The 26564-nt window shown below is 39.2% G+C and overlaps 1 protein-coding gene across 3 annotated transcripts in view; it reads left to right on the top strand.

Annotated features, from left to right (window-relative positions):
• Window positions 1-26564, top strand: part of PLS1 (plastin 1) — an 824936-nt gene that overhangs the window by 476181 nt on the left and 322191 nt on the right. For all 3 annotated transcript variants that reach the window (XM_044071020.1, XM_044071019.1, XM_044071021.1), the window contains exon 3: window positions 9949-10112. In XM_044071020.1, the coding sequence (XP_043926955.1) occupies window positions 9949-10112 (164 nt within the window). The remainder of the gene's footprint in view (window positions 1-9948; window positions 10113-26564) is intronic.

Below are 26564 nucleotides of genomic sequence, written 5' to 3' on the forward strand. Positions count from 1 at the left end.
GAATCCCTGTTTGCCAACTTCATTGGCAAAACCTGGAATTCGTTGCCAAACTATATAACCCTACAATCCTCCAAATGTCTCTTCAAAAAAAACCTCAAACAGTATCTCAAAGTGAATTGGCTATGCCCATGTACCAACCCTGATTAAGTTATAAACTAAAAGCATATTCTGCAATTATCATAACTTGTAAGTACAACACCAAGCTCTGCTTCCAATCTGATGTCTCTTACTTTTAATTGTCTGTCCATGACAATTGTGAGTCCCTACTAGGGAACACTACTAACCCATTGTATATAATCACTTTGTTTTTATAATTGTTTGCTAACTTCTGTGTAATCTATGTAAGTTTGTCTTTGTGGAGCTTTTCTCCCCAGGCCTCTGCTGAAAATGGACATGTATCCAGTCGGACTATCCCAGTAAACAAATGCAAAATAAAATTAAATAAAATAATACTATAAAGCAATTAAGACAAGAGGTGTCACTTTTTAAAAGAATATAGAAGATGGAACAGATAAAAAAACTCAGAAAGATAGAAGTGGTAAGAAATACTTCAGAAGACTTAAACTAATATTGAAAACAGCCTTGACATTTAGGAATAAAGTCCAAACTATAAAGCAGTTTGCTTTTCCTGTTCTTCCTTTCAGTTTTGGTGTGATTGACTTGCCCCAAAAGGCATTTGATCAGCTGGACAGGAAAATAAGATAAATGGTTCACACTTATCAAATGATATATAAAAATCAGTGTGTGCCATGATTATACATTCATCGTTCTGAAGGAGGTATGGGTGTCAAGAACTGATTACATGTATAGAGCTGCAGCTGTGGGACTGCATAAATATCTGCTCACCTCATCTGATCTAAACATAGTGAACGTCTTAAAACATGAGGAGAGGAAGTCTAAGAGGACCAAAGGACCTCTCTACTTAGTTTAGAGAAGCTTTCCAGTGTCAAGCAGAAATGGAAACCAAACTAGAAGTAGACAAAAATCAGATAGAAACAGAATGTGCCAAAAAACAAACAAAAAAAAAAAAGAATGTAAGAAGGATCAAATGAGAAGGAAAAAATGTGCAAAGCCATAAATGTAGTGGCAAGTATAGAGATTTCCTGGAATAACCTCATGTTGATCAGGAATTAAAACAGGAATGGTTAAGTAGAGGCAAGTTGAAATCAAAAATGAAAGGTTAATAATGGCAGTCTAGGATAGTGGGCTACATACACATTGGTTTACAAAGTCCACTGAACATGTGAGAGAAAGCGACAAATGTAGGTTATATAAAAAAGAATTGGAAACAGTTGTACATCTTGTTGCTGGGTATAATACATTCATGGCAAAGGGCCTGTACACTGAAAGATACAATAATGTGGCAAGACTGCTGCACTGAGGATTCTGCAAACACTATAATATAGATGTAAATGAGAAGCATTACAGTTCAAAAAATAGATGTGAGAAAACCAAAAATAGTAATCAATAAAAAAAAAAAAAAGTAGCATTGAACATTGAAATTGCTACACATAGTTATTACAATGTCACATGTACAGAGAGAGACACAAACCCATAAAATAACAGGATTTACAGGCAGAAATGAGAAAAGTGTGGAATAAATATACCTAGACAGTTCCAATAGTAGTAGGAGCAATGGGTCAAATAAAAAAGAATCTGCAGTCATACTTAGATATACTACCAATACATGTAACTCCATATGAATTGCGTAAGGAGTCAGTTCTGGGCACGTTGCCCATACTGTGAAAAGCACTTTTGTCTAGCATCAAAGATTGGAACAATACTAATTTCATGAACTTTAACTATACCTTGACTTAGGAATGGTGCTCATTCCTATCATGGTATTAGAAACCCCCCAGAATTGGAGAAATTAAAAAGGGTGAAACCGTAAAGGATCCCACTACCTGTTGCTTACCTGATTGCCAGTTAACATCACTGCCCCCACCTTCCACTGCAAAAATGTTGTTGTACTTCTCCACATATCTCACATCACAGACATTGAAGACCCTTCCCACCAGTCACATATTACTCATCCTTCTCCACACATATCATGCTACTCTGTAGGACTAACAAAACAAGTGAAGCAATAAAGAATAGGAGACTGCAAAAGAAAAACCTGCTCTGGACAGCATATAATAACTACACATACTATAACAGCACCCTCTACATTTCCATTTGGCTACTTTGGTGCTAATTAATTGATTTTGTTGGTATCTTGCATTGATTTTTATGAACAATTTCTTTGTTGTAAAAGATTCCTTCATTATTCCTTCCTGCAAGACTGGTTTACTTTGTGCACCCTCTTTATCACCCATTCTATTTGTGCCAGCTATGGACTGGCCTCACCCTTTCTATTTGTACCAGCTATGGACTGCCCTCACCCTGTCTATTTGTACCAATTATGGACTGGCCTAAGCCTTTCTATTTGTGCCAGTTATGGATTGGCCTCACCCTTTTATTTGTACCAGTTATGGACTGGCCTTAACCTTTCCATATGTACCAGCTATGGACTGGCCTCACCCTATTTGTACCAGCTATGGACAGGCCTCACCCTTTCCATTTGCATCAGCTATGGACTGGCCTCACCCTTTCTATTTGTACCAGCTATGGACTGGCCTCACCCTTTCCATTTACATCAGCTATGGACTGGCCTCACCCTTTCTATTTGTACCAGCTATGGACTGGCCTCACCCTTTCTATTTGTACCAGCTATGGACTAGCCAAACCCTTTCCATTTGCATAAGCTATGGACTGGCCTCACCATTTCGATTTATACCAGCTATGGACTGGCCTCACCCTTTCCATTTGAATCAGCTATGGACTGGCCTCACCCTTTCTATCTGTACCAGCTATGGACTGGCCTCACCCTTTCTATTTGTACCAGCTATAGACTGGCCTCACCTTTCTATTTATACCAGCTATGAACTGGCCTCAACCTTTCCATTTGCATCAGCTATGGACTGGCCTCACCCTTTCTATCTGTACCAGCTATGGACTGGCCTCACCCTTTCCATTTGCATCAGTTATGGACAGGCCTCACCCTTTCTATCTTTACAAGCTATGGAGTGGCCTCACCCTTCCCATTTGTACCAGCTATGGACTGGCCTCACCCTTTCCATTTGCACTGGCTATGGACTGCCTCACCCTTCCATTTGTACCAGCTATGGACTGGCCTCACCCTTTCTATTTGTACCATCTATGGACTGGCCTCACCTTTTCCATTCATACCAGCTATGGACTGGCCTCTCCCTTTCCATTTGTACCAGCTATGGATTGGCCTCACCCTTTTCCATTTGTACCAGCTATAGACTGGCCTCACCCTTTCTATTTGTACCAACCATGGACTGGACTTACCTTTTCCATTTGTCCCAGCTATGGGCTGGCCTCACCCTTTCCATTCGTACCAGGTATAGACTGGCCTCACCCTTTCTATTTGTACTAACCATGGACTGGCCTCACCTTTTCCATTTGTCCCAACTATAGACTGGCCTCACCCTTTCCATTTGTACTAGCTATGGGCTGGTGTCACCCTTTCTATTTGTACCAGCTATGGACTGGCCTCACCCTTTCAATTTGTACCAGCTATGGACTGGCTGACTACATTATACCTATTTCCCTCTGACTTCTGTACAACACCCATACACCATTATCTGTGCTCTTGGCCCTTGAAGGGTGAGCAGTCCTTTATGTCCTCATGTACAGGCACTGTAATACCCACTCAATTTCTGTGCTGAAAAAACACTACATGTTTCCATATTGGTTGCATTTGTGACAAACTTTCCTTTTGACTTACTTCTATGCACCTGCAGCAACCTAATATTTGCACTGGTACTTTTGAAGGCATTTGCAAACTGTATATCAGTACGGCACAATTCCATTCTATCCTACTCTGCATTCCTCACTGTGAATTGACACACATATTTTGTTTTTACCATGTCATTATGCTCAACTGCATCCTGTAATGACTTAGCATGTAAGACTGATGTCCCCCCCCCCCACACACACACACACTCACTGTTGCTGGATACATTGTGTGGACTTTGGCTTCATATTGTGTCAGTTTTCAAGTGGTGTGATACATTTGTCCTCTCTTTTGATGTACTTTAGTAGAAACAATGATTTGCTACTATCATGTTTTACCCAGCCAGCAGCAGATACTTCTGTAGTGAAGCCAAACAAACTAACTACTCGTCCAGCATCAGATGCTTCTGAACTGCAGCCTGGCAAACTTTTACAATAAAGTGATTTGGTTTCTCTTGCTGCTGGGACACACACCCAGCTATATGGACTCTGTCTTTCTAATTGTATCAGCTTGGAAGTTTCTTAACCAACAAAGCAAGCCAATTTCAGAAAACTTCGTGGAGTCTTCTCTTTTGGCATGTTCTTTTGACTCAACAATATTTACACCCTTCCCTGAAATACTGCCTTATTTAACTCAGCTCTCTTCGAAATGCACAGTACACTGCTCATTACTAACCAATGCTGTTCCCATTGCTTCATCTTCCATGTGAATCATGCCTATTTCTTGCCATATAGTCCCCACGTTGAGTATTGTACCCAATTATTCCACCCTTGGATACTTTCCAAAGAAAAGCAAAAAGCAACCAACATACAGCCCATTGGAGATTTTATGTACATTTACCCATAAACTCTTCCACCACCTCATTGCAAACAAGACTTAGTTTCAAGTATGGAGCTACAGAATCAAGCTACCATAAATGCTGAGACTCAGCAGTGCTCCCCCCAGAAAATCCTCTATTATGAGTGGACCAGAGTTCTGCTGTGGCGACCCCTAACCGGGAAAAGCCGAAAGACTTTTATTTGATTCCAGTTTGCTGATATTAACCTTTTAGTGGCCATGCCGGACAAGTGTATGAGCTTGCTCTTGTTTATCTGTAAAAGGTTTCGCCATCATTGAAAAATCTACTACTTGTCTTATAAGAATTTTTTATTACATGTGTACAGTATTCTGTGCACTTTTGACTATATATTCATTGTCATATAAACCTGCCAGCATGAAAACACAAATGCTGTTTTTTTCACAACCATGCCTGGATTATATTCATAAAATTACATTCCTGTTATGTAGTCTTTCTGGGTAGAGAGACAGTCTGAAGAGCAGATTCAGCAAAATAGCCCTGTGTTTAGGTGAGTTGGAAAATAGTGTTCACTATTACCCTTAATAGTATAGTGATTACTATTATCATTAATAGTATAGCATTCACTATTGCCATTACTAGTATAACTTTCACTATTACCCTTAATAGTATAGTGATTACTATTATCATTAATAGTATAGCATTCACTATTGCCATTACTAGTATAACTTTCACTATTATCCTTAATAGTATAGTGATTACTATTATCATTAATAGTATAGCATTCACTATTGCCATTACTAGTATATCTTTCACTAGTACCATTAATAGTATAGTGACATTTGATACCACTGATGCTCCTTTCATAACAATATTAAACTAAATATTGATTGTTTAATAATGTTGCATGTTTTAATTTTGAGGGGTACTATTTTCTGAGAAATATGAACATATCTGTTAATTCTAAAAGACTTTGATAATGTAGTGTGCTTTATTTAATTTTTGTCAGATTCGGAATCATATCCATGGCTTTGGTGCTGTTTAGTATGGTCTACATAATCTAGGTCTTAGCTGCTAGCAAGATCTTGTTAGAAACTAGTTGGACCCTCTACACCACCAGAGAGTTGTTAGAGATACATAGAGCCCATCTAACATCCATTAAACTGTTTATCTATTGCTACCCCTGTTTCTGTACATAGCAGTTGAGAGATTCCACTTAAAATTTCTTCTTTTTAAAACAGTTAAAACTGTATACGCTTATGCAGGCATTCTTCAATATGTAATATGTATTACAGTATTATTTTTAAGTGCATAGTATTTACTGTTTTTGTGTTCATAATTTATGCCTTTATTTCTATGCACTTTTTCATTTATATAAGGTACATTGCAGTATTTTGATTGATTTTATCTGTTTACTTTATTATTTCAACACATTGAGTTACTTGTAACAGTTTTAGGGGTTTGAACATTATTTATCATTAAGTTTTGCTTGGTATGCACCTTGTTATCATGGTCTTGAATGAGTGAAAAGGTTTTAAGGATGTGATTTATATGATTGAACTGTTTTTCCATTAATCTTGGTCAGATGGACTTAATACACTGATTAGGCACCCTCCCCTGCAGGGGGCAATGCCCTTAACTAATATATTTAAATCCAAGCTCACATAATCTCAGAGTGAATTACGAACATGTTTATTACCATTTCCTCATACTGCCCCTAGATCTCAGACCATCTATTTATTCTGTGTTAAGCGTTCTTCTACAAGCGCCAGCTGTCCTAAGCTATGCTGTAATAAGGGCTCTCCTAGTTTTCACTTTCAGGGTCTGTGGTGAATATAGCCGATAGAACAACACCGGTTAGGATATCATTATTATTTCCTCAGATGAACTAGTTAAAATGTTATCCCAGTGCCTGAGTCAGCCATGTCAAAACATCGCAACACAGGCAGTGTGTCCACGGATATGCCATTCATGCTGTAAATTGTAAAAACAAGGCAAGCATCTTCACAATAGGGCAAGCTCCCTGCATCCCCAGTAGTAGTGCTACCCTACTCCCCCCTTACTTAACTACATTAACTCCACAGGCACACAACTGTGTAGAAATAGGAAACATTGTAGAACAGAAATTCTGGGCTCATACAAATCTGAATTTCTGATGCTGAGAAATAAAACTCTGTGACAGAGATAACCTATGATTAATCAGCAACCCAGGCATTGGGGAAAGTGGCGAAGGATGGTGAGTGACTAATACCAGTTTCACCTACCTTAACAGAGGGGAGACAGCCAAATATTTTGCATATCTGACACCCAGAGAAGGCTGGGTATGCCAGCAGGCAATCTAACTGGGCAAGGATAAGTGCCTCCCAAGCCACACACACGCATGCACACACACACACACACACACACACACACACACACACACACACACACACACACACACACACACACACACACACACACACACACACACACACACACACACACACACACACACACACACACATATACATACACTTCAGACGGGATAGCTGCATGTATGTATGTGTGGAATCGCTCATGGGTCAAATGGTTCTAGCAGTGTGAGAGTCCCACTGGTCTAGGCTGACATGGGGAGGTGTGTTTGGATAACATCTTCATGGTGTATGTGATATAAGGGATTCTAATGATTGACATGCAAAGTAAGTTAAAAAATAGACAAAATAATGCTATTCCTGTAACCAGTATGTAGCAGTACACAGATGAATGCAACATATTTGAAGTGTACTTACAGTTCAGTTAAGTAAATATCCACATGAACCAACCTGATTCCTCACTTCTAAACCTTCTACAGTAACTCAGTACCTGGCTTACCACTAACTTCCGGACTATGGCCAAGATTATCCACACTTAGTTCTTTGTACAGGTGCTGGCGGGACCAACATGGAGGATGAGAGTGGGTGTCTAGAAATGTTGAGAGGAAGGTGGCATCAGACTGCTGAATTGGTGGCATCTGCAGGACTGCAGAATTATCACCCATAGCAATGGGCCTACTAATGGTCATGCTGTAAGCAGAGCACCACATTATAGGATGGACATGTACAGTAGGGCAGCTGTTATGAAACTCGCAGTGTTGCTGTGAGGACTGAGTTAGGTTGTCAATGAGACCTAGTAACTATCTCACTCCATGCTACTAGACTATCCACCACGATGGAGTGAGGGAGCTGATGAGATCTGATCTGGGGATTGAATGTGCCATAGGGCTCACACCCAAGGTAGGTGATGAAACCAGACTTTGTCTCAACTTTTAGGTTCAAGTGAACTCATCAGGCAGGGAACAAATGGATATAGTGCTCTCATCTTGACTGAGGATGGATCTGGTGTACCCTCCTCAGGTAGGGGGGCTATTGAGACCCCCTATAGGCCTTGTTCTCATCCCCCAGGAAGAAAAAGAAGAATGAACTGATCAATTAGGTGAAGGTTGTAGAACCACTGGATGAGTCAAATGGATAATGGTGGAAACATATTTGTTTCAATAAACATGCATACAGTCAGACTTTAAAAAGAGTAGGATAGCTTCTGAGAGCATCATAGTAATACTGTCTAGGAATAACCTTATTTGAAAAGATATCACTTTGGATGCCAATACCACTCCCCACAAATTGGTTGTACAATATGCCTCTTGCCTCAGTGGACTGAAAAACATATGTACAATCAAACCTATTCAGTCAGGAACCACACTGGGGGGGGGGGGGGGTGCATAGATTTGCTTCTTTCTTCTTATATGGATTCTTCTGAGAAGCTAACTAACCAAATTGTCCCTCTGTTTGTTGGTTAGAATGAGAGATCAGAGCTGTGTGTGCAGTTTATTTCTGTGGATGATATGTGTGTGTGGGGGTCTTCAGTATGTGTCTGAGTGAGTGATCAGCCAGGGGTGTCTCTTTGGTGTATATGTTAGAATGCAGGCTACTTGCAGAGTGTATGTTTTTAATATGTGTGGGGGGGATGCAATGAGTGAGTGTGTGAGGAATCAGTTTGGTTTGGTGTGTGTGGATGTGTATGGTGTTTGTGGTATGCGACGATTGTGAGTGTGCCTGTGAATGGGTAATCAGAGATTTCAGTGAGGTATGGTGTGACACAGGTGTTTGTACAGTTCAGAAACCTGAACAGCTCTTACCCCGATGTATGTCAGAGATGGTTATATACATTTTGAAGGTGTGTGTGTGTGTGTGTGTGTGTGTGTGTGTGTGTGTGTGTGTGTGTGTGTGTGTGTGTGTGTGTGAGGTTTGCCCATTGAAAAAAAGTTTGTTTGTATGTCTGTTTACTGTGTCTGGGTATGTGGGTGTTGAGTGGTGTTTTGTTTGAGTTTGATTAGAATATTGCTATTAAAGACTATGCCCCAGTCAGATAATTTGGTAATCAATATATAAATAAATACTGAAATCTGAGGAGAGCAAAGAGTTTTGTTTACAAATAGGATTTAACCATCTTTATATCAATGGATTTTGCAATGCACCCATAGCATTAACCAGAAGTTCAAATCTATGCCTTTCCAGAAAGATTTCTCTGGCTATAAACCTGAAAATCCTAGCTTATTTCTTAATCTCTGTATCAAAAAATGTTGATACCTTCTGGTGAGAATATAATGTAAAGGGGGTTAATATACACATATAGCTCTGGGTCAGTGTGGGGATGTAACACAAATTCACTCTGCATTTACAGCACAGAACAACTGACCAACACGAATTAATGCAAATATGCAGACATGAAGAAATTGTCAGTGTACATTCTGTACTCTTCCTTATGTCACTACAGTATGAGCTCCAGTAATACATGATAATTTTGAAATTATACCTTGCTGCAGCACACTGCTTATACATATCTGCAACATCTGTGGATATACTAAATGACAAACCACTTCTGGAAATGACTTAGTATTGCATAATATGCTTTGGTCCCTGTGAAACACTTGCAGTTGGTAAAAAAATAGTTAAACTGTGTAATTTACCTTTAGGACATCATTTCAAAACAGACTCACAAGTAGAAAAATAGACTTGCTTACAAGACATGAGTGACAAATCTTTATTTTTTTTCTTTTCTTGTTTTTTTGTTTTAAGTCTCAGGTCACAGATGATAATGTTCTAAAATACAGGCATATATAATATAGCTCTGGAGATGGACCCTGTCTATGTAACTGATTGATGCTCACTCAGTTACAGGAATCCCAAATGCTAAAAAGACTAGAAGTATTAATTACCAGTTCAATGAAAATACATTTAGAAGTAGTCTTCACTGCATGTGCTATGAAGCTATTATTTGTTATTTTGCATGTCTCTTCTATTTATTTATTTGTTTAATTTTTATAAATTTGCAGATATTGACAACAGTGGCTTTGTCAGTGACTATGAACTCCAAGATCTCTTCAAAGAGGCAAACCTTCCCCTGCCTGGCTACAGAGTACGAGAAATCGTAGAAAGAATTATTGTGGCAGCAGACAGCAACAAAGATGGCAAGATCAGTTTTGAAGAGTTTGTATCGGTAGGTACACAGACAGCTTTTCAAAGCATGTCTCTCCTGTGACTTCTCTATCAACATTGTTGTCCATTTTTGTATGTATAATGCAAATATCACATACACCTACAAGCATTCCTATTTGCATTTGGCAGATCTTGTTATTTTAACTGCCATTTTAGTTTTCACTGACGGGAACCGTTTCATTATTTTTAATAACTATACCACAACATGCTTTCTTCAACCCAATTTATTCTACAAAGAAATGCTGGTTCAGGTTTCCATAGTATACTGTCATGCATTCATTTAGGATATAGCAGCTTTCTTGCAAAAATAAAGAACTATTTTTTTAATTGCAGCAAAAGTAGCAGATTTATTTAATTATTTTGCATTCATTAACTGGGTAAGTACACTAGTCCAAGGAACTTTTTCAGGTACAACTTGGGCCTTGCGTGCATATAACAAATCATGTACAATACAAATATAAAGGTAGAGTTCACAGTGATCAGAAAAGGGGTATATAAAATGCAGTATAGTACAAAGCAACTGTAAAACCATAAGTATAAACATTTCAAAGAATTAGGAGATCAGGAATGAAATATCCATTACTACTGATCAGCGTATCAAAATGCAACAATGGACATATAGAAAAGCACTTGAGTCTAAATCTATAAATAATATGAGAAACTATGAAGTTTTCTTGTAATCACTGTGCTAAATATGAACCAGTTTACATCTATGAACTGAAGAAAATGGATATAGTGGAAAGAAACAAGGGCTGAGTGGATGGGAGAATAAACAGCAACAATGATATAGTCTGGAAAGGAGGGCAGAGAAATGGATATGAGTATATAATTAAATTTTCACTATGTACGCATGGTTTGTTTGGATGGTAGTATTCCAAAACTGATAGGAAAGAAAGCTATTGGGGGGGGGGTACTGTTTTTATCTTTTATTGTCAAAACAATGATATTGGTAGGTTTCTACACTATACTTTTGTTTTAGGTAATTTATATTTGAACTGTAGTGTTGGGGAACTCCTGATGTTTGGAAGCATTTATTCAAGTGTGCTGATGCTAATTTGGCCAAAGACCTTCCTGTGGCAAATATATAGGATGGTTGGATCAGGAGACTGTCATCTTTGTTTTTAAGTGTGTATGAAACATTCCTAGAGTGAAGGCGATTTCTAAGAGGATGGTAGTAGTCTCATTTAATAGTTTGTAAATGAGGGGTACAGAAGGAAAGTAGCACTTTCTTGAGTAGGGAGACATATTTATTTATGGTCATGCAGTGGTGATCGTAAAGAGTGCTCAAATGGATGAACCTAAGAATTTTGTTCTCCATGCCTTAGGGGTAGGTGTAGGTTTTGGGAGGACTGTAGGGCAATGATTAGGAGGGGTTAATCCACCCAAGATAACAGTAAATTGATAGCAATGGCTTGTCTTGCTTCTTTTGTTAGAAGGTGGACTGTTTTTTAGGCTTCTTTGAAATGGGCCAAATCTTTAGAGATTATTGTGTAGCATGGAGTAGAAATGGCAGGGTTAGAGCCAGTGTTACACTTTGGTATTTTTGTTGTATAAGTCAAGTGTTATGATTGTCTGTGCCATAACAAGCCTCTTATTAGTTCTGATTCTCATTATAATAGAATTAGTAGTATTTATGGGTAGTCTGCTGACATGTATCCAGTTCCAGATGTGCTTGAAGTCATTTTGGAGGGAAACACTGGTTTCAGTTATTGACAAACATGCCTTTGAAATAACTATGCTATTTGTATAAATAATACAGTTAAGGCTGTGAAGATCCCAAGGGAGATCATTAATAAATGAAGAGAATAGGAGGGAACTCAGGAATGACCCTTGAGGGACACCGTTGTTTGTGGATTTGCAGTGAGAGTGAGCTTTTGGTGGATATGTTCTATTAAGCAGGTGGTTTCTAAACTAAGCACAATTTTCACCTGAACATCTACATTTTTCTATTTTTTATTAAGAAATTATGATCCACATATTCAAGATTCTTTTTAGGTCAATGAACATTGTCCCTGTTAACTGATCTTTTTCCTTGTTGGTCAGGATGTCATTAGTAAGGCAGAAGATGACCATGTTGGTATTATATTTTGGACTGTAGCCATGCTGCTTGCCAGACAGGATATCAAAGTATGGGCGAAATTACAAGATTTGTACATATATGATTTTGTCTGGAATACTGACTGTAGGATCAGCTTTTGCAGTTGTGTAATAATATTCTACTTTTCCGAGGGGGTGGGGGCAAGTATTTTAGGTAGGGATATTATACTGCTGTCTTTGAGTAGTCTTATCCTGTTTTGGTTGCTAAGGATAAGTTGAAGATGCTTATAAGAGGAGCTACTGATGGTTGTCTTCCTAGTTTAAGAAGGAGAGAATGTATTGCATAGAAATTACTGTTATGATGGTCAGGTATGTTGCTGATTTGGTCCTTGACTTGATTTTTGGTTATTGCTAAGGATATGTGCTTATAAATGTATTGTGATTGGCACTTTTTTAATTTCTCCAAGTCTTTTGGGTTTCTAATACCATGACGGGAATGGGCCCCATTCCTAAGTCAAAGTATGATTAAAGTTCATGAAATTAGTATTGTTTCAATCTTTGATGTCAGCCAGAAGTGCTCTTCGCAGCACCCACAATGTACCCAGTAATGGCTCCTTCTGCAGTTCGTATGGAGTTACATATATTGGTATCATATCCAAATACGACTGTAAATTCCTTTTTATAAGGCCCATTGCTCCTACTACTATTGGAACTGTCTGGGTAACTTTCTTCCACATTATTCTCATTTCTGCCTGCAGATCCTGATATTTTATGACTTTGTGTCTCTCTGTATGCAAGACACTGTAGTCACTGGGTGTGGCAATTTCAATGATCAATGCTACTCTTGTCTTCTTTTCATGGACCACTATATCTGGTTTTCTAGCATCTGTCTTTTGAACTGTTGGTAATGGATGACTTCACGTGATGTAGACTTCTTCATTTTCTATGATGCTTGGCCTGTAGGGATTTACTTATGTAGCATATGCTGTGGATGTTTTTGTGAAATTCTTATTGATTTTGAATATCTTGCTACTTGAATGTGTCTTTATATTGTTTCACAAATTCCTTAGGTAGGCCTTCCAGTGATGATTGTATGTTTACCTTATTAGTACTTAACTATGGTGCTTTTCTGGGGTTTTTGTAATTACTGCATTTATCAATATTGTTAGGGTAGTTTTCCAGTCCTGCCATACTTGGTCTCTGTTTTTCATGAGTAGAGCTATTTCGTGATGTGAGTCATGGTACTTTCTAAAATTTAAGTCTTCTACTTTTTATTTTGGAAAGAAAGTACAACATTAAAAAATACAGTTGGAGCACCATCTGCACAAGTAGTGGTATGCGAAGGAGCAGGGCCGGTGTTAGCATTTTAGGGGCCCCCAGCAAGTTTCAAGTTGGGGGGCCCTACCCTGGAGAATATAAAGTGTGACCACATTGCCGTCACACCCCCTTCCCTGGCAAGCTCATCCAGCACCATTTAAAGATCACTATAGGGGTGGTCATTAAAGGTCTTTAAGTGTTTATGCCCGCTTAATTCCCATGATTGCCTTCTTTTCCCTTTACCATAGTTAAAATCCTTACTTCTTCCTTACCCTTGTCCCAGGCTTCCTCTAAGTGTTGTTCTACTCTATCTACGGCACCAAGCTTATCAGTCATTATGCTCTAAAGCCATCATTGGAATGCACTCTGCTACATGAGTAGGGAAGTGCCAACATGGTTCAATACATTTATTGTTTCATTTCATCAACATCAATCCCCTTTTTCACATTTTTTACATGAGGTCAGGGTATCATGTTAACTGTTGCCATTTTTCTCAATTCAATGTCACACTGCTGCTCTCTTCGACACTCATGCCAGACTGTCACAGATCTTCAATCACACAATCCATCCACCTCTTTGCTGGATGCCCTTGTTTCCTCTTAACTACTTCCTGTCTGTCCCAAATCTATTTCACCACACTGTCTTCTGCTTTTCTGCACATGTGCCTGTACCACAGTAATCTGTTCTCTTTGATATTTTCTGGAATAGGAGCTACTTTGGCTTCTGATCTTATGTTCACATTTCTTAATCTGTCCCACAGTATGCATCCTACCACACTTCTTCTTAGGGTGCCAGAGCCCTGAATAATTCCTTGAAATGTTGTACTTTCTCTCCAATCAACTTCTCTGTTGACCTGAGAGCCTTCTCTGACCACTGTTTGCAGCTAATTGTATCAACCAGTCGTTTATGCTGTGGGCTGACTGTTTCACTGGGGATGACTTTGCAATCACTGATTCTACCCCAGTGCCTTCTTCTTATTAGGAGACATCTACCTGAGTTGCATGTTGGCCACTCTTGTATATGATCTTGTGACTGTCCCTCTTTCTGAACCATGTGTTGGCTACTATCAAGGTATTTTCCAGACAGAGGTCTAGAATGGCCTCTCTTTCGTTATTCCTGTTGCCCCACTCATGTGGACCCAGGAAGTCCTCATATCCTGTTCTGTCTGTCCCCGTATGTGCATTCAAGTCACCCATTCTCATCATCAATTCATGTTGGACTGCTTTATCTAGTAGGCCCTGAACCACCTGAGTTTGTCTTTCAAACTGAAATGCCTGACCAGAAATGCCCTTTGGCTGCAATAAGCAGGTTATTTTCTAACTAAATTATAAAGCAGTAAACTGTGATTCTTCCTCAGCTATATTTCACGTTTATTAAAAGTAGAATGAATTTAATTTATAGCTGCTTATTTTAAATTACTCTGTAAAGTTAAACAGTAAGGCATCATTTTCTGTTAAAGCAGCATACTGTTTAGATAAAAGAATATTTTGAGTCATTTAAGTATGAAAACTCTTAAAGTCCTTCCACCTTCGCTCTCAAAGTGAATTTCTTGCCATCCATGTCTCTAACACATAACATGCTCATTAAGATCGGTGATCTGATCATAATTCACTCTTATAAGTATAAAGAGTCAGTTACTAACCACGCTGTGAGCCTCCTAGTTGTTTCACATTGAGGGGCAGTGTTCCACAGTTTGGAGATGGGGGTTCAGTGAGGAATAAAGCCAATACACAATTCCATGCTTGAGTTACAGCTTTCTTGTTCAGCAGAAAATGCATAGTATTACAAATTCTCTTCCTCTGTATTCTTCTTCTTTCGGATTTTTCCCGGTTAGGGGTCACCACAGTGGATCACGTGTCTGCTCATGATTGGCAGTGGAGTTTTACTGTGTCGAGTTGCTAGCCCGGCACCCAATCTTCAACAGAAGGCACACACATGCACTCACTCACACCTAGGGCCAATTTAGAGTGTCCAATCCACCTACAGCATGTCTCCATAAGTTCTGCAAATTAATACTGTCAATATTTTAAAATTGTCTTTAACAGTGTGGCTTTACTCATGATTATTTTTTTACTTTGCCCCTGACTTTAGAGAGGAGGGATTGAGAACTATATGGTAAATGTATATTAAAACACTCAAGTAAGGAACTCGAACACACACACACACACACACACACACACATATATATATATATATATATATATATATATATATATATATATATATATATATATATATATATATATATATATATATATATATATATATATATATATATATATATATATATATATATATATATATATGTATACAGTGGCGTAACTACGTTAGAAGCGCCCTGAGGCAAACTTTTCCTAGGTGCCCCAACATCCCCCCCGCCGGGAACCCAAGCCATCTAGATGACCAAAGGCCCCAGAATATTGCTCTTATAAAAGGTTTGTTGTGTTTGTAAAAAAAGTCTGAAGGATAAGAAGTCTGAAACTCAAACGTATGCCATTATTTAGTGGCTTGTATCCTCACTGATTTGCCAAAAAAAAAAACAAAATTTTGTGAGGAACAGACTAAAAATGGGAGGCAAAAATCTGGACATTTTGCGAAAATCTGTACATTTGCCAATGTGATTTTCCAGAACAGTTTGAGAAGTACATCGTAGCTATAAGCACGACAGCGCAAACAGTGAGAAATAGTACAAACTGTGTAGGCATGGGCAGGCATCAACCCCCCCTTCCAATTTTGTACATGGGTCGGGGTGCCATATTGACAGTGACCATAACCGGGTCACACTACTGGATTGCTAGCACAGAACAGAATAAAGTTAACCTTGACCTTGAAATGTGCTTTTTTTGTAGTTCTGAATTATCATGTTCTTTCTGGTATGACTTGAACTGCATGATTGTGCAATAATTTTGAGAGAAGCATGAAATATCCTTTGCGAAGAATGCAGAGAAGCTAATTTAGACAGCCTAGTTCTAAAAATATATATATATATATATATATATATATATATATATATATATATATAGAGAGAGAGAGAGAGAGAGATAGATTGTGTATCTGTGCACGTTTGGGGGGGGGGACACAAGTTGCTATGCAATTCTAAAAATTCTGGCTACAGCTGCTATAGCATGTCACTGATTTGTACTGCAGTCTTTTCAACAGCACAGTCTGAAATAAATATCACTTGTCTGGTAACAGTTGGAGGATCCCACTCGGACTGTTTTCAGGTGATACTATCCAGACTCTGAACGAAGTGTCGCGATAAAATAAAAAATACTGCAGTACCTCTTTCTCCATAACATTTCAGTGGTTTCTTAGTTACATCGTAGCCCATGTATCTGATGCCTACCTACAGGAGAACGTTACAGTACATCAGTGGCGTAACTACGAGAGGCGAAGTGAGGCAAAAGTACATATTGACCATTAACTATACACTGTCACACCTATTACTGAACTTTGCTCAACAATCACTGACAAAGCCAAAGATTGGGGGAAATGGAACGGTATTGCGGGGGCAATTAATGTTACACTTAATTCATTTAAAAGGTTAATACAACAGGGTTTGCTTCAAAGTAAACTTTCTGAACAATAGCTATAAATGTTAATGTCTGGTATTATAGACTGACTGACTGTTGTCCTCAAGTGATTTATCACAAAATCAAAAAAAATTACAAGGATCAGGGTAAAAATATAAGGCAAAATCGTGAGACAACAGAAAGGTATATGGCCACCACCACGGCCTTAACATCTAGCCACTTTGCCAACCCCCCCCCCCAGTCAACAGAAAAACATTTCAGCTTGTCAACCCCTTTTGGACTGCTGGTGGTAAACACACGGAGGATGATGGGGAGGGACTCCAAAAGTCCACCCCTATAGGAAGTAAGTTTGCTTTGACCGGCCACCTGGACCGACCTTTATCCAGGAAGTGTAGAAAAACATTGGGCACATCCATTCCTGCATCCTCAGCGGGGTTGTTGAATAGTTCAGTGCACACCGAGAAAACAAATGCTTTCTGAGTTCTTTAAGAGGTATTTTGGGATCTGCACCAAATAGAAGGAAATCCTAAATCCGCTTCATTTATAGAATCAGAAGGAAAGCAGTGATAAGTTACTTATATGGTCAGTCATTTATTGCACCCCCAACTCATATTCTAAGGATTTGTATTAAAATAGATTTACGGATTTTAACTTTGGAAGGATAGGGGGCTTGGAAAGCCCAAAAGTAGTGGAAAATGGCGACGACAACACTGTTCCCGGTACGGAAACCATTGGAGTTATTAATTAAAGCAGGTATGAAATTAGTGTAATGACTGAGTATTCATTATCTGCAGATAATGACAATAATCACCTATTACATGTACACACATGCAGTGCTTGTTGTACATTTTTGTTGCGGAATTATATAAATAGTTTACATGTTATTCAGAAAGTGGGGGTTAAATGTGTAAAGCATGCATTTTCCTAATTTATATGTTTTCCATGCGTAGCAGTACAGTTTGGGCTAACTGCATTTGTTTGTATATGCACTGTTTTAACCTGTTGTCCACGTTAACTGTAACAGCACTCTACGTCTACGTGACTATATCACAAGACAACAGTCTTCTAACAGTGGACTGTATTTTATTGTTTATGTATGTATTTTGGGAGGTGAATTGCAACAGATAACAGTAAACGCTGTGCCGGTGTGACGCCCGTGAAGAGGCGTGCATGCTGTTAGGATAGGGTATGATTACAGGAAGCTTGACAAGTGGGTGAATTTGCGGAAGTGAAGAAATTGGATGTGGAAAGTGCTACCTGAGAGAGAGTGGGCAGCCAAAGCTAAAGGATCCTTTTCCTAAATTTATAGTTATAAAGGTTAACCACGTTATTTTTCCTTGCTTTTTGTGGCTGTTAACTGTATGTTAAGAGGTACCTTGTTGTGGTTACTTCAGAACAAAAAATGCTCATCTCTTTTGCCACCTTTGTTATCCAGAGTTGGTGTCAGCTTTTTCCGTAGTACTTTCTAACGGCTTGTTTTGTCTTTCTTGTCTGACGGCAATACACACAACAGGTGCTGTAACTCAACTGTGTTTTTAACTTGGAATGGTAATGCGAGGCAAAAACGTGTAATTTTCTAAACAAATTTCTGACCGTCTTTACCCTAGTGAGACGTTTAATAGTGCCTAGTGCCCTGTAGGTAGTCCTGGCAGCAGACCTCTCGTGCCTACTGCAGAAGTGTTGTTCAAACACTGTCTGCAAGGCCGTTAACTGTAAATCATTAGTTTTATTGTGTATAAAACAGGCCTCTCAAATATTGCAACAGCAAGGGCTACCATTATAAACAGTAAGTGACCTTCATGAAAGAGTTGGCAGTGAGCGACTGTTTTTATGTTTTACAGATTTTTTTTTTTCTTTGTTATTTTCTAAGTGGGAGGGCTGCAGTCCGATAGGACGAGCCGCCCCTGCCCAAAGTGCCCCCTGCCGCTTGGCACCCTGAGGCAATTGCCTCACTTCGCCTCTCACACACACACACATATTTATTTATGCATATGTAGTGCTAAAATAATATGGGATCAGTTTTGCCTGCCTTTGTGGAGCAGATCCAAGACAGTTATTTTGCTAATTTATTCACTGGCATATCACAAACGTTTCTGTGCTAACAGTTCAGTTGCTAACATAAAAATGCAGTACAGCCATTCATTAAAATGTATTATCATTTTAGGGTTTATTTATAGTTTATTTATATTAAAATGTAGCACAGGAGTCCATCAAAATGTGTTACCATCTTAGGGTATATTTATTTACATTCATTGATAGGGAATGTTTGGAAAATCGATGTTCGGTTGAGTACCAGAAAGACAGATGGCTGGGGACCTCCACATAAGGAAAGACCTGAACATTAAAAAGTTGTCACCCTATCAGATGCACAAAAGCAGAGCACTTTTTACTGAAACATTACATTTAGTAGAAGATGCATCTTCACCAATCAATAAAAAAAGTCAACTTTCTTACTTGCTTGCTGCAGCCAGTCAGGTCCCTTGCTTCACTGAAGCAGACCCAATTGAGCACAGCTTACAGACAAGTTGAAAAAAAAAAAAAAACGGAAAAAAGTTTGCAATCGCATGGTGACATTATGTAGCTTCGTGGACAGCTACAAAGTGCGGAGGACGGAGGACTGAATGATGGAGAAGTAGAAACCTGCGGCTGCTGCATGGGGGCCCTCTTACGAGGGCAAGTGATTGGGGGCTCCCCGTGGCCATGGGTTCCATGGGTGCCTAACACCGGCTATGTGAAGGAGTCTAGTCCACTGAATTAAGTTCTTCTGTGAGGGATCTTCAGAGCTTTCATTAACAGAGCTTGATGTTATATACTTGAGAGAAAGTTTGGGTGTTTTTGGTTTCCTTGTGGATAATATTGGAATTTGATCATTGGTGTCATTAGAGAGTATCTTAATAGAATGGCATTTTCTGGGATGTTTGTTAGAATTATATCTAAAAGTATGAGTTTATTGGAAGGGATGCTAAGCCTGATAACTGAGTTAACAATATGTGTCAGTTCTTTCTTTATATTGAGTGTGGTAAATGTGCGTTTCAAGTAGTCCAAGCAGTTAAGGTTTATGTCACCTAGTATGTTTAACATCTTCTGGTTAGTTTGGGTATTTATATTTTCCAGTTTTGCTACAAGTACATTAATGGAGGATGGTGAAGGACTGTGTATTGTGGCAGTTAATATTCTGATATATTTAAATATCTTTCTTTGGATAAGGGTTCAGTTAGTGTCAGAAACAACTGTGGTAACACTTTTGCCTATAAGGTTAGTATCCAGAGTATAACTGATTTTGAGTGCTCACTCTGCCACCATTTCCCAGCCGAGGTCACTTATTATGGAACACAGAGTAGTTATCTGAAATTGTAGGGGCAGCTAAGAGTCCTCCTTTAGCCAAGATTCAGTTGTAGCTAACACAGAGGGGATATAATAATGGATTCAAGCTTCAAGTTGGTTTCACTTGCTGTTGATGTTATAAACGGTCATATTGGTTAGAGTGAGTTGATGACAGCATGGAATAAGTGCTTTTTTTTCTTGATTTCAAAGTGTTATCAATAATGCAATTCATGTGCTAAATATCCTTCATCATGCTTGGCTTCTTCATGCCTTACAAAAGCTTTTGTAATGTTCCCTTCATATTTTGCTAGAGTGTTTCTTCTGTGTACCTCATGGAGGAATATAGGCCACAGGTTTAGGGAGACTAACCTGGTCAACAATTGTACAATAAAAACAGGGATGTATTACTGTTGAATGATGGCATCTACCAAGGCTGGACTGCAGCAGCAGTGATAAACATGCATGTCCAATAAAATAGGAACAAATGAGGTGTAGGCAAGTACAAATGGCAACAGGTATGAGGCAGGTGGAAATGGCAAATTAAGGTATCTATCCTTGTTAAAAATGTTAAGTTCCACAATAATTATTGGCGATAGAAAACATATGTGTCGAATGTTGATCCAGCTTGTCAATTTCCTGACTATGTGTCTTATTTAAGTAAGTTTTTCAGTAAAGCTGTGCACTTGAAAGGTATGTCATATTCCATACGGGCAGTTTGATACTGCTGTGTTAATGAGGTGTTTTAGAAATATTGCATTCTCCTGACCTGGAGTAGTATTTCAAGGAGCAGTAAACTTCAGTCCCAGCAATTGTGTTCACATTTGGAAAGAGAACCTTAATTTAAAATTTTAACCGTTCCTCTGCATTTTTACAGAAAGCAGTCACATATTCTGTATAGTATATGTTTTACATGTTGTAGGATTTTCTAGTAGTAGTTTACTCAATCTTTTATAAAAAAATACAAACATTTTCAGCTCAGCTTAATCCAAATTTATGTATTTCTATTGAAAGACAACTGTAAATATCACTTGGTTCATCACATTTGTCCTCCCTCCCAAAACAACTGATTTTTCTTTAGCTTAACACTACCTGTACAAGTATACCCCCTTTATAGACCTCAATCAAGTTTTGTTGAGATATCACAAAGAATGAAACTTGGGGTAAAGAGTATTTTTAAGTTCCACTACCAATTTCCTTTCCTGCAATGACCATGTACATTTTGGTTACAGGGTGGGAACCTTTTTGCTGTTTTCTACCCAATATTTCTCTGCCTTGTTAGCTAAGTCTCACATTTTGGCTGGCCAATGAGCTCCTATCTCTGCAGGGTGCCATACTAGATGAGTACACTTTGACTTAGCACTGAACTTGCCTTACGGCTCTCACACTGCTTGGATTTCCTGAACTTTGTTCTAGAAATGTTAAATCATCCACTGAGGCTTCATTTTAAACCTCTGGAAGGAGATCTGCTACTGGCTTTTCCTCTGATTTCTGTTGTAACTCATTCCATATGCTAAGAACTAGTGTCTGTCTTTCATAGTAGGGTTGATGGCAGAATCAGATTTCGGCCTCCTGCCTGGTAACTTTACTACATAACAGGCATCACTTACCTTCCACACAGCAGTGAAAGGGTTCTCCCATGCTGCTTGCAACTTGTTTCCTTGACCAACAGGAAGTACAACTGCCTTTAATCTGAGTATGTATTTCTGGGTTGTTACCTTCCTGAATTTTTGCTACTGTTGTGTTTGTACTACATGCTTGTTTTCCAACCCTTTGGTATCTTCTAGCATCGTCTTCAAGTTAAACACATACTGCACTAGACTCCATAGAGGACTCATATTCACCCTTCCACTCATAGGTTCATAGGTTCATAGGATGATGCTATGCTATTGGCCTGGAGGCCCTTATAAGCCTAGCCAAGAATTTCACACATGTTCCCACAAAGTCAGCACCTGTCTTCCCTGTCCAGGCCCAAACTGGAGTGGATTCTGCAAGCAAGTAATGCCCCTGTCTAATGAATGCATGATTAGCAGTACTCAGAAGACAGTAAACAAACAAATAAATAAATGAATAGTTATATTCGATGCCGTATTCCTCTTAGCAGTGGTCTTTTTACCCTCTATCAGGACTGGGTTCAGGCACTTATGATAATCTGGAACAGATGCACTTCCAAGAAACTCTGCCACTGACACAGGGCTATCTCTACTAGCTCCCTCATGTGGCTTTTATATCCCTCCCTGTCTCTGTAGGCATTTTGGCTGTACATGATCCACTTGGTCATATTAGAAACATTTTACCTCAAGACCTGGGCAGGTACTCAAGCCAGTGTTTTCCCTGTCTGCCTGTGGAAACTGCTGTGAAGGTTCAGACTACCCTCAAGAGTTCCACTATACCTATGTGGAGTGCTGGGGATCATCTTCTTGTGCAACTGAGCTCTGTTAGCTAGATAGATTTCACCCTTTTTTCTCATTTCGTCAGTACAGTTATATACCTAATCTAACCAGAGTCTCACTTCTTCAGCAAATTGGCTGGTCACTGCTTCATTTTCATATGGTTTCTCAACATTTTCATCCACTCACTCACCTACATAAAGTTAAGTGGTTATTTGCGAAATGAAATCACTAATAGTCTCCTCTGACATTCTCTAGACTCATTAGGAGTAAATTTAAAACATTCAGATAAACAGTTTAACCTTTATGTAGCCTACTCAGTCCAGCATCAGCTATTAATAGTCTACACATAAATTATATGGCATTTACTTAAAGCCAGTTGAAGTGCCTTCTAACAAGTAGTAGTTCAAGACAGAAAGCCACTTTGTGGATAGACACAATTTTTATACCTGAGTATTTTGTTTTGACATTGCTTGACTTCCTGCTGCTATATCACACAATGTGTACTTCTTGAGTATCTTGGGACAGCACTGCTCAAAATCTGCATCTGATGTGTTAGTATAGAAGGTAATTCTTTGGTAAAATCAAGTGTCATTAACACAGGTTCAGAACATAAATTCTTTTTTGATAATTAACTGTCCTGTCTACCTTGAGACCATTATACCTTGACATGAGTATTTCCCATTTATGAGATCTGTTAAAGGACAGGCAGTAGTTGTGAAATTCAGCACAAACATTCTGTAATGCCCAACTAGTCCAAGAAAAGTCTTCACTTTTGTTCTAGTAGAGAGTATAGGCCAATTTTATGGAGTCTTTTTTTTTCTATTTGTGGTTGTACAGTACCTTTCAACTGTACAGGTTTTTGCAGAATGTCCAGATTTTTCCCTCATAGTTTTGGTCCGTTTTTCATAAAATAGTGGTTTTCTGGCAAATTAGAAGCAAATCATTAAAGACTGCATTTAGAAAACAATGACAGGCATTTGAGTTTCAGACTTCATACCCTTCAGAAAATTCATGCTAATGCAAAACCTGTTTTTCTATCAACTTTCTAAGTTTGTAAGAGCAATATTTAAAAACTGATCCTATTTTTCGGGCATTGTCCCACTTTTATTTATGGCTTTGTCCAGATTTCTTGTTCTAAGATGTTGCTAGGTATTACCACCCCTGATGCAATACTCTTGATATAAATGGGGAATCTTGGTCAGCAAGTTTCTTTTTGGCAATGCCTACTGAGGATAAAAAACTGTACCAGTCATCTGGCAATAGCCTTGGCATTAGCTTTGTGTAGTGGTATTGCTTCTGGAAACTTTGCACTGTACTACAGTGTCACTAATATATACTGATACTCATTGTTAGATTTTACTAGTGATCTCAGTCCCTGGTGCCACAGAACAGAGATGTCTAGAAGTGGCACTTGATTAACGATTATTTTTCCATTCCCAAAGAAGAAGTATCTCAGAAAATTGGTCATTTACTTACAACAGAGGCAAGGAGTGCCATAACAAATAGGCTTGAGAATGCCTTACCTATCATTTGTCTACTCTCCCTTCAAAACACTGCAATCCCTCAGACATCTAAAGATAAAATATAATGGCTCGTACATCATTTAAAAAACTGGGATCATCACTCCCTTGCCTTAGAAAAGACCAAATGGTTACCACTGAGTGCAAAAGACACCTTTCTGCTTAACACAGTAACCTGCAAACTTCTCAGCAGTAACTTTTGCCTCCCAATAAAAAAAAATCTACTTTGTCACTGAAGGAATACATACTCACTAAGAAACTAGAATGTTGTCCTGCCACATGTTTGAATAACTTGTCCCCAGGAATCTTAAAACTAAGTAAACTCCTTATATACAGGAAATGCTACTAGAGTATCTTAAAAAAAGAAATATAAGTGCAGCTGCATAAGATGTACAAGACACTCCTAGCGATACTTGCTCCACATCCCTGCACAATTGTGTATGACAGTCTTCATTGGGTAAGGAGCTATGGCTGATTCTGAAAACTTGTTTGCAGTTAAAAGCTTTCTCTAGATGCTCCTTTAGCTGTTAAAACTTTCATTTAAAGGCTCACTGCTGCTTTTCTGCTGTGAGAAACATTTCTGCAGTTTGTTTCCCACCCTCCCTATTGGTATGCTGTTCTTATAGTTTGTGGCTTTGCAGTTGCCCGCCCCTACTGTAAATTTGATCTGGGACCCTCCTCGCAGTCTAGTGTCATTACCTCATTCTCAAAAACAACCGAAGCACCAAGGTAAGTTGAAAAACGAACAACAGCTGGATTCACCAAACACAGTTTAATACGAAATCTCTGTCTCTGACGTCTCGGCCTCAGCCTTCAAGGAAGGCTGAGGCCGAGACGTCAGAGACAGAGATTTCGTATTAAACTGTGTTTGGTGAATCCAGCTGTTGTTCGTTTTTCATTACCTCATTCTACCTAATACAGGGAGAACATTTGAGAAGGCCAATCAGTTTAGTTTCTGCTCCTCCTTTCTCTCTTTCCATGTTAAAAAAAATGTCTAAGCTTGTTTCCTGCCTTTCTTGTGGGTAGTCTAGTCTGGATACAGATTTGCTGTGTCCAGGACTATTTGTGGGCTTCTAAGCCCCCAAGTCTTTCTGGTGTTGGAGGGAAGCCTTCTAGCTTAATTTTGTTTCTTAGAACTAGCCAGTTTTTTGTTTCAGCACTCGTCTGTTTCTTTGAGCTCAGCACTTGTTCAGAACTTATTGTAAGCACTAAATAAGCTACAAATTACTACAGCACTCAACTTTCCTCACTGTCTAGAGGAAAACAGTTTCTAGTACTTAACAAATAAGCACCTATCCAGGCATGTCTAAGGGTCAGCCCCCAGTGTTTTCTCCTGTCTACCTGATGAATCTGGGCATCTTGGGGCAATGCAGCAATTGCCTCATGTACACAGACAACCCTCTCCTCCTACCATCCAACACTACAACCTGTGAGAGATGCACTTATATAGCCAAACTGGAAGCAAAGCTCTCTTCACCTAAGACTGGACTAGACCACACCACACTCAGCACATAGTCCCTCAAAACCTACACCACCAAAACACACACATAGAAACACAAAACACACATCTACATTCGCGGAGGCTCTCAGTAAAAACCTGCCCAAGCAACAGGGACCTCCAAAGCAGAAACACAAGCAACCTCCACCCCCCAACACAACCCAAATGACACATAGCCCACAAACTCAGTGTGCCACTCAACCACAGCCCATAAGGCATAACAACATACCCAACACTCTAGTCATAGGTGACTCTATAGTCAGGCACACTGATCTTCCACTCACCAGGCTAAACAAGGAGAAAGTTACTGTTAGCTGCCTGTCGGGTGCCAGGATCCGCCACATAACACATGCACTCAGGTCACTCCACAACAAGTAGAAATATGACGCTGTCATTGTCCATGTTGGTGTGAATGACCTGTGACGTACCTCCCTGGACTACATGAAAAGGAACATGGAGGAGCTGTCCGATCTTGTAGCCCAGGCAGGTATGACCCTAGCCCTGAGTAGCATCCTGCCATCACCCAGAATAATACCACAGTACAAGGACAAAATGATTGACTTCAACAACTGGCTACGTTTCTGGTGTCATTCTAAGGGGATCCAATATCTGTCTGCTTGGGATGACATGATCAACAAACCATGATGCTTTGCCAGAGATGGCCTGCACCTGTCGCACCTGGGATTCCGGATACCAGCTAAGGCTCTAGCCACCCCTATAGTGCCTTTTTTAGGCAAGGTTCAAATGACAAATTCACCACCGTAACAGGTACAAGCAAGAAGAATCTGAGGGTATTGCTACTTAATGCTAGAAGTCTAAACGTCAAAATGCACT

The sequence above is a fragment of the Protopterus annectens genome, chromosome 5.part0, assembly GCF_019279795.1.
Source record: "Protopterus annectens isolate FY-2018-M chromosome 5.part0, PAN1.0, whole genome shotgun sequence".
NCBI lineage: Eukaryota > Metazoa > Chordata > Ceratodontiformes > Protopteridae > Protopterus > Protopterus annectens.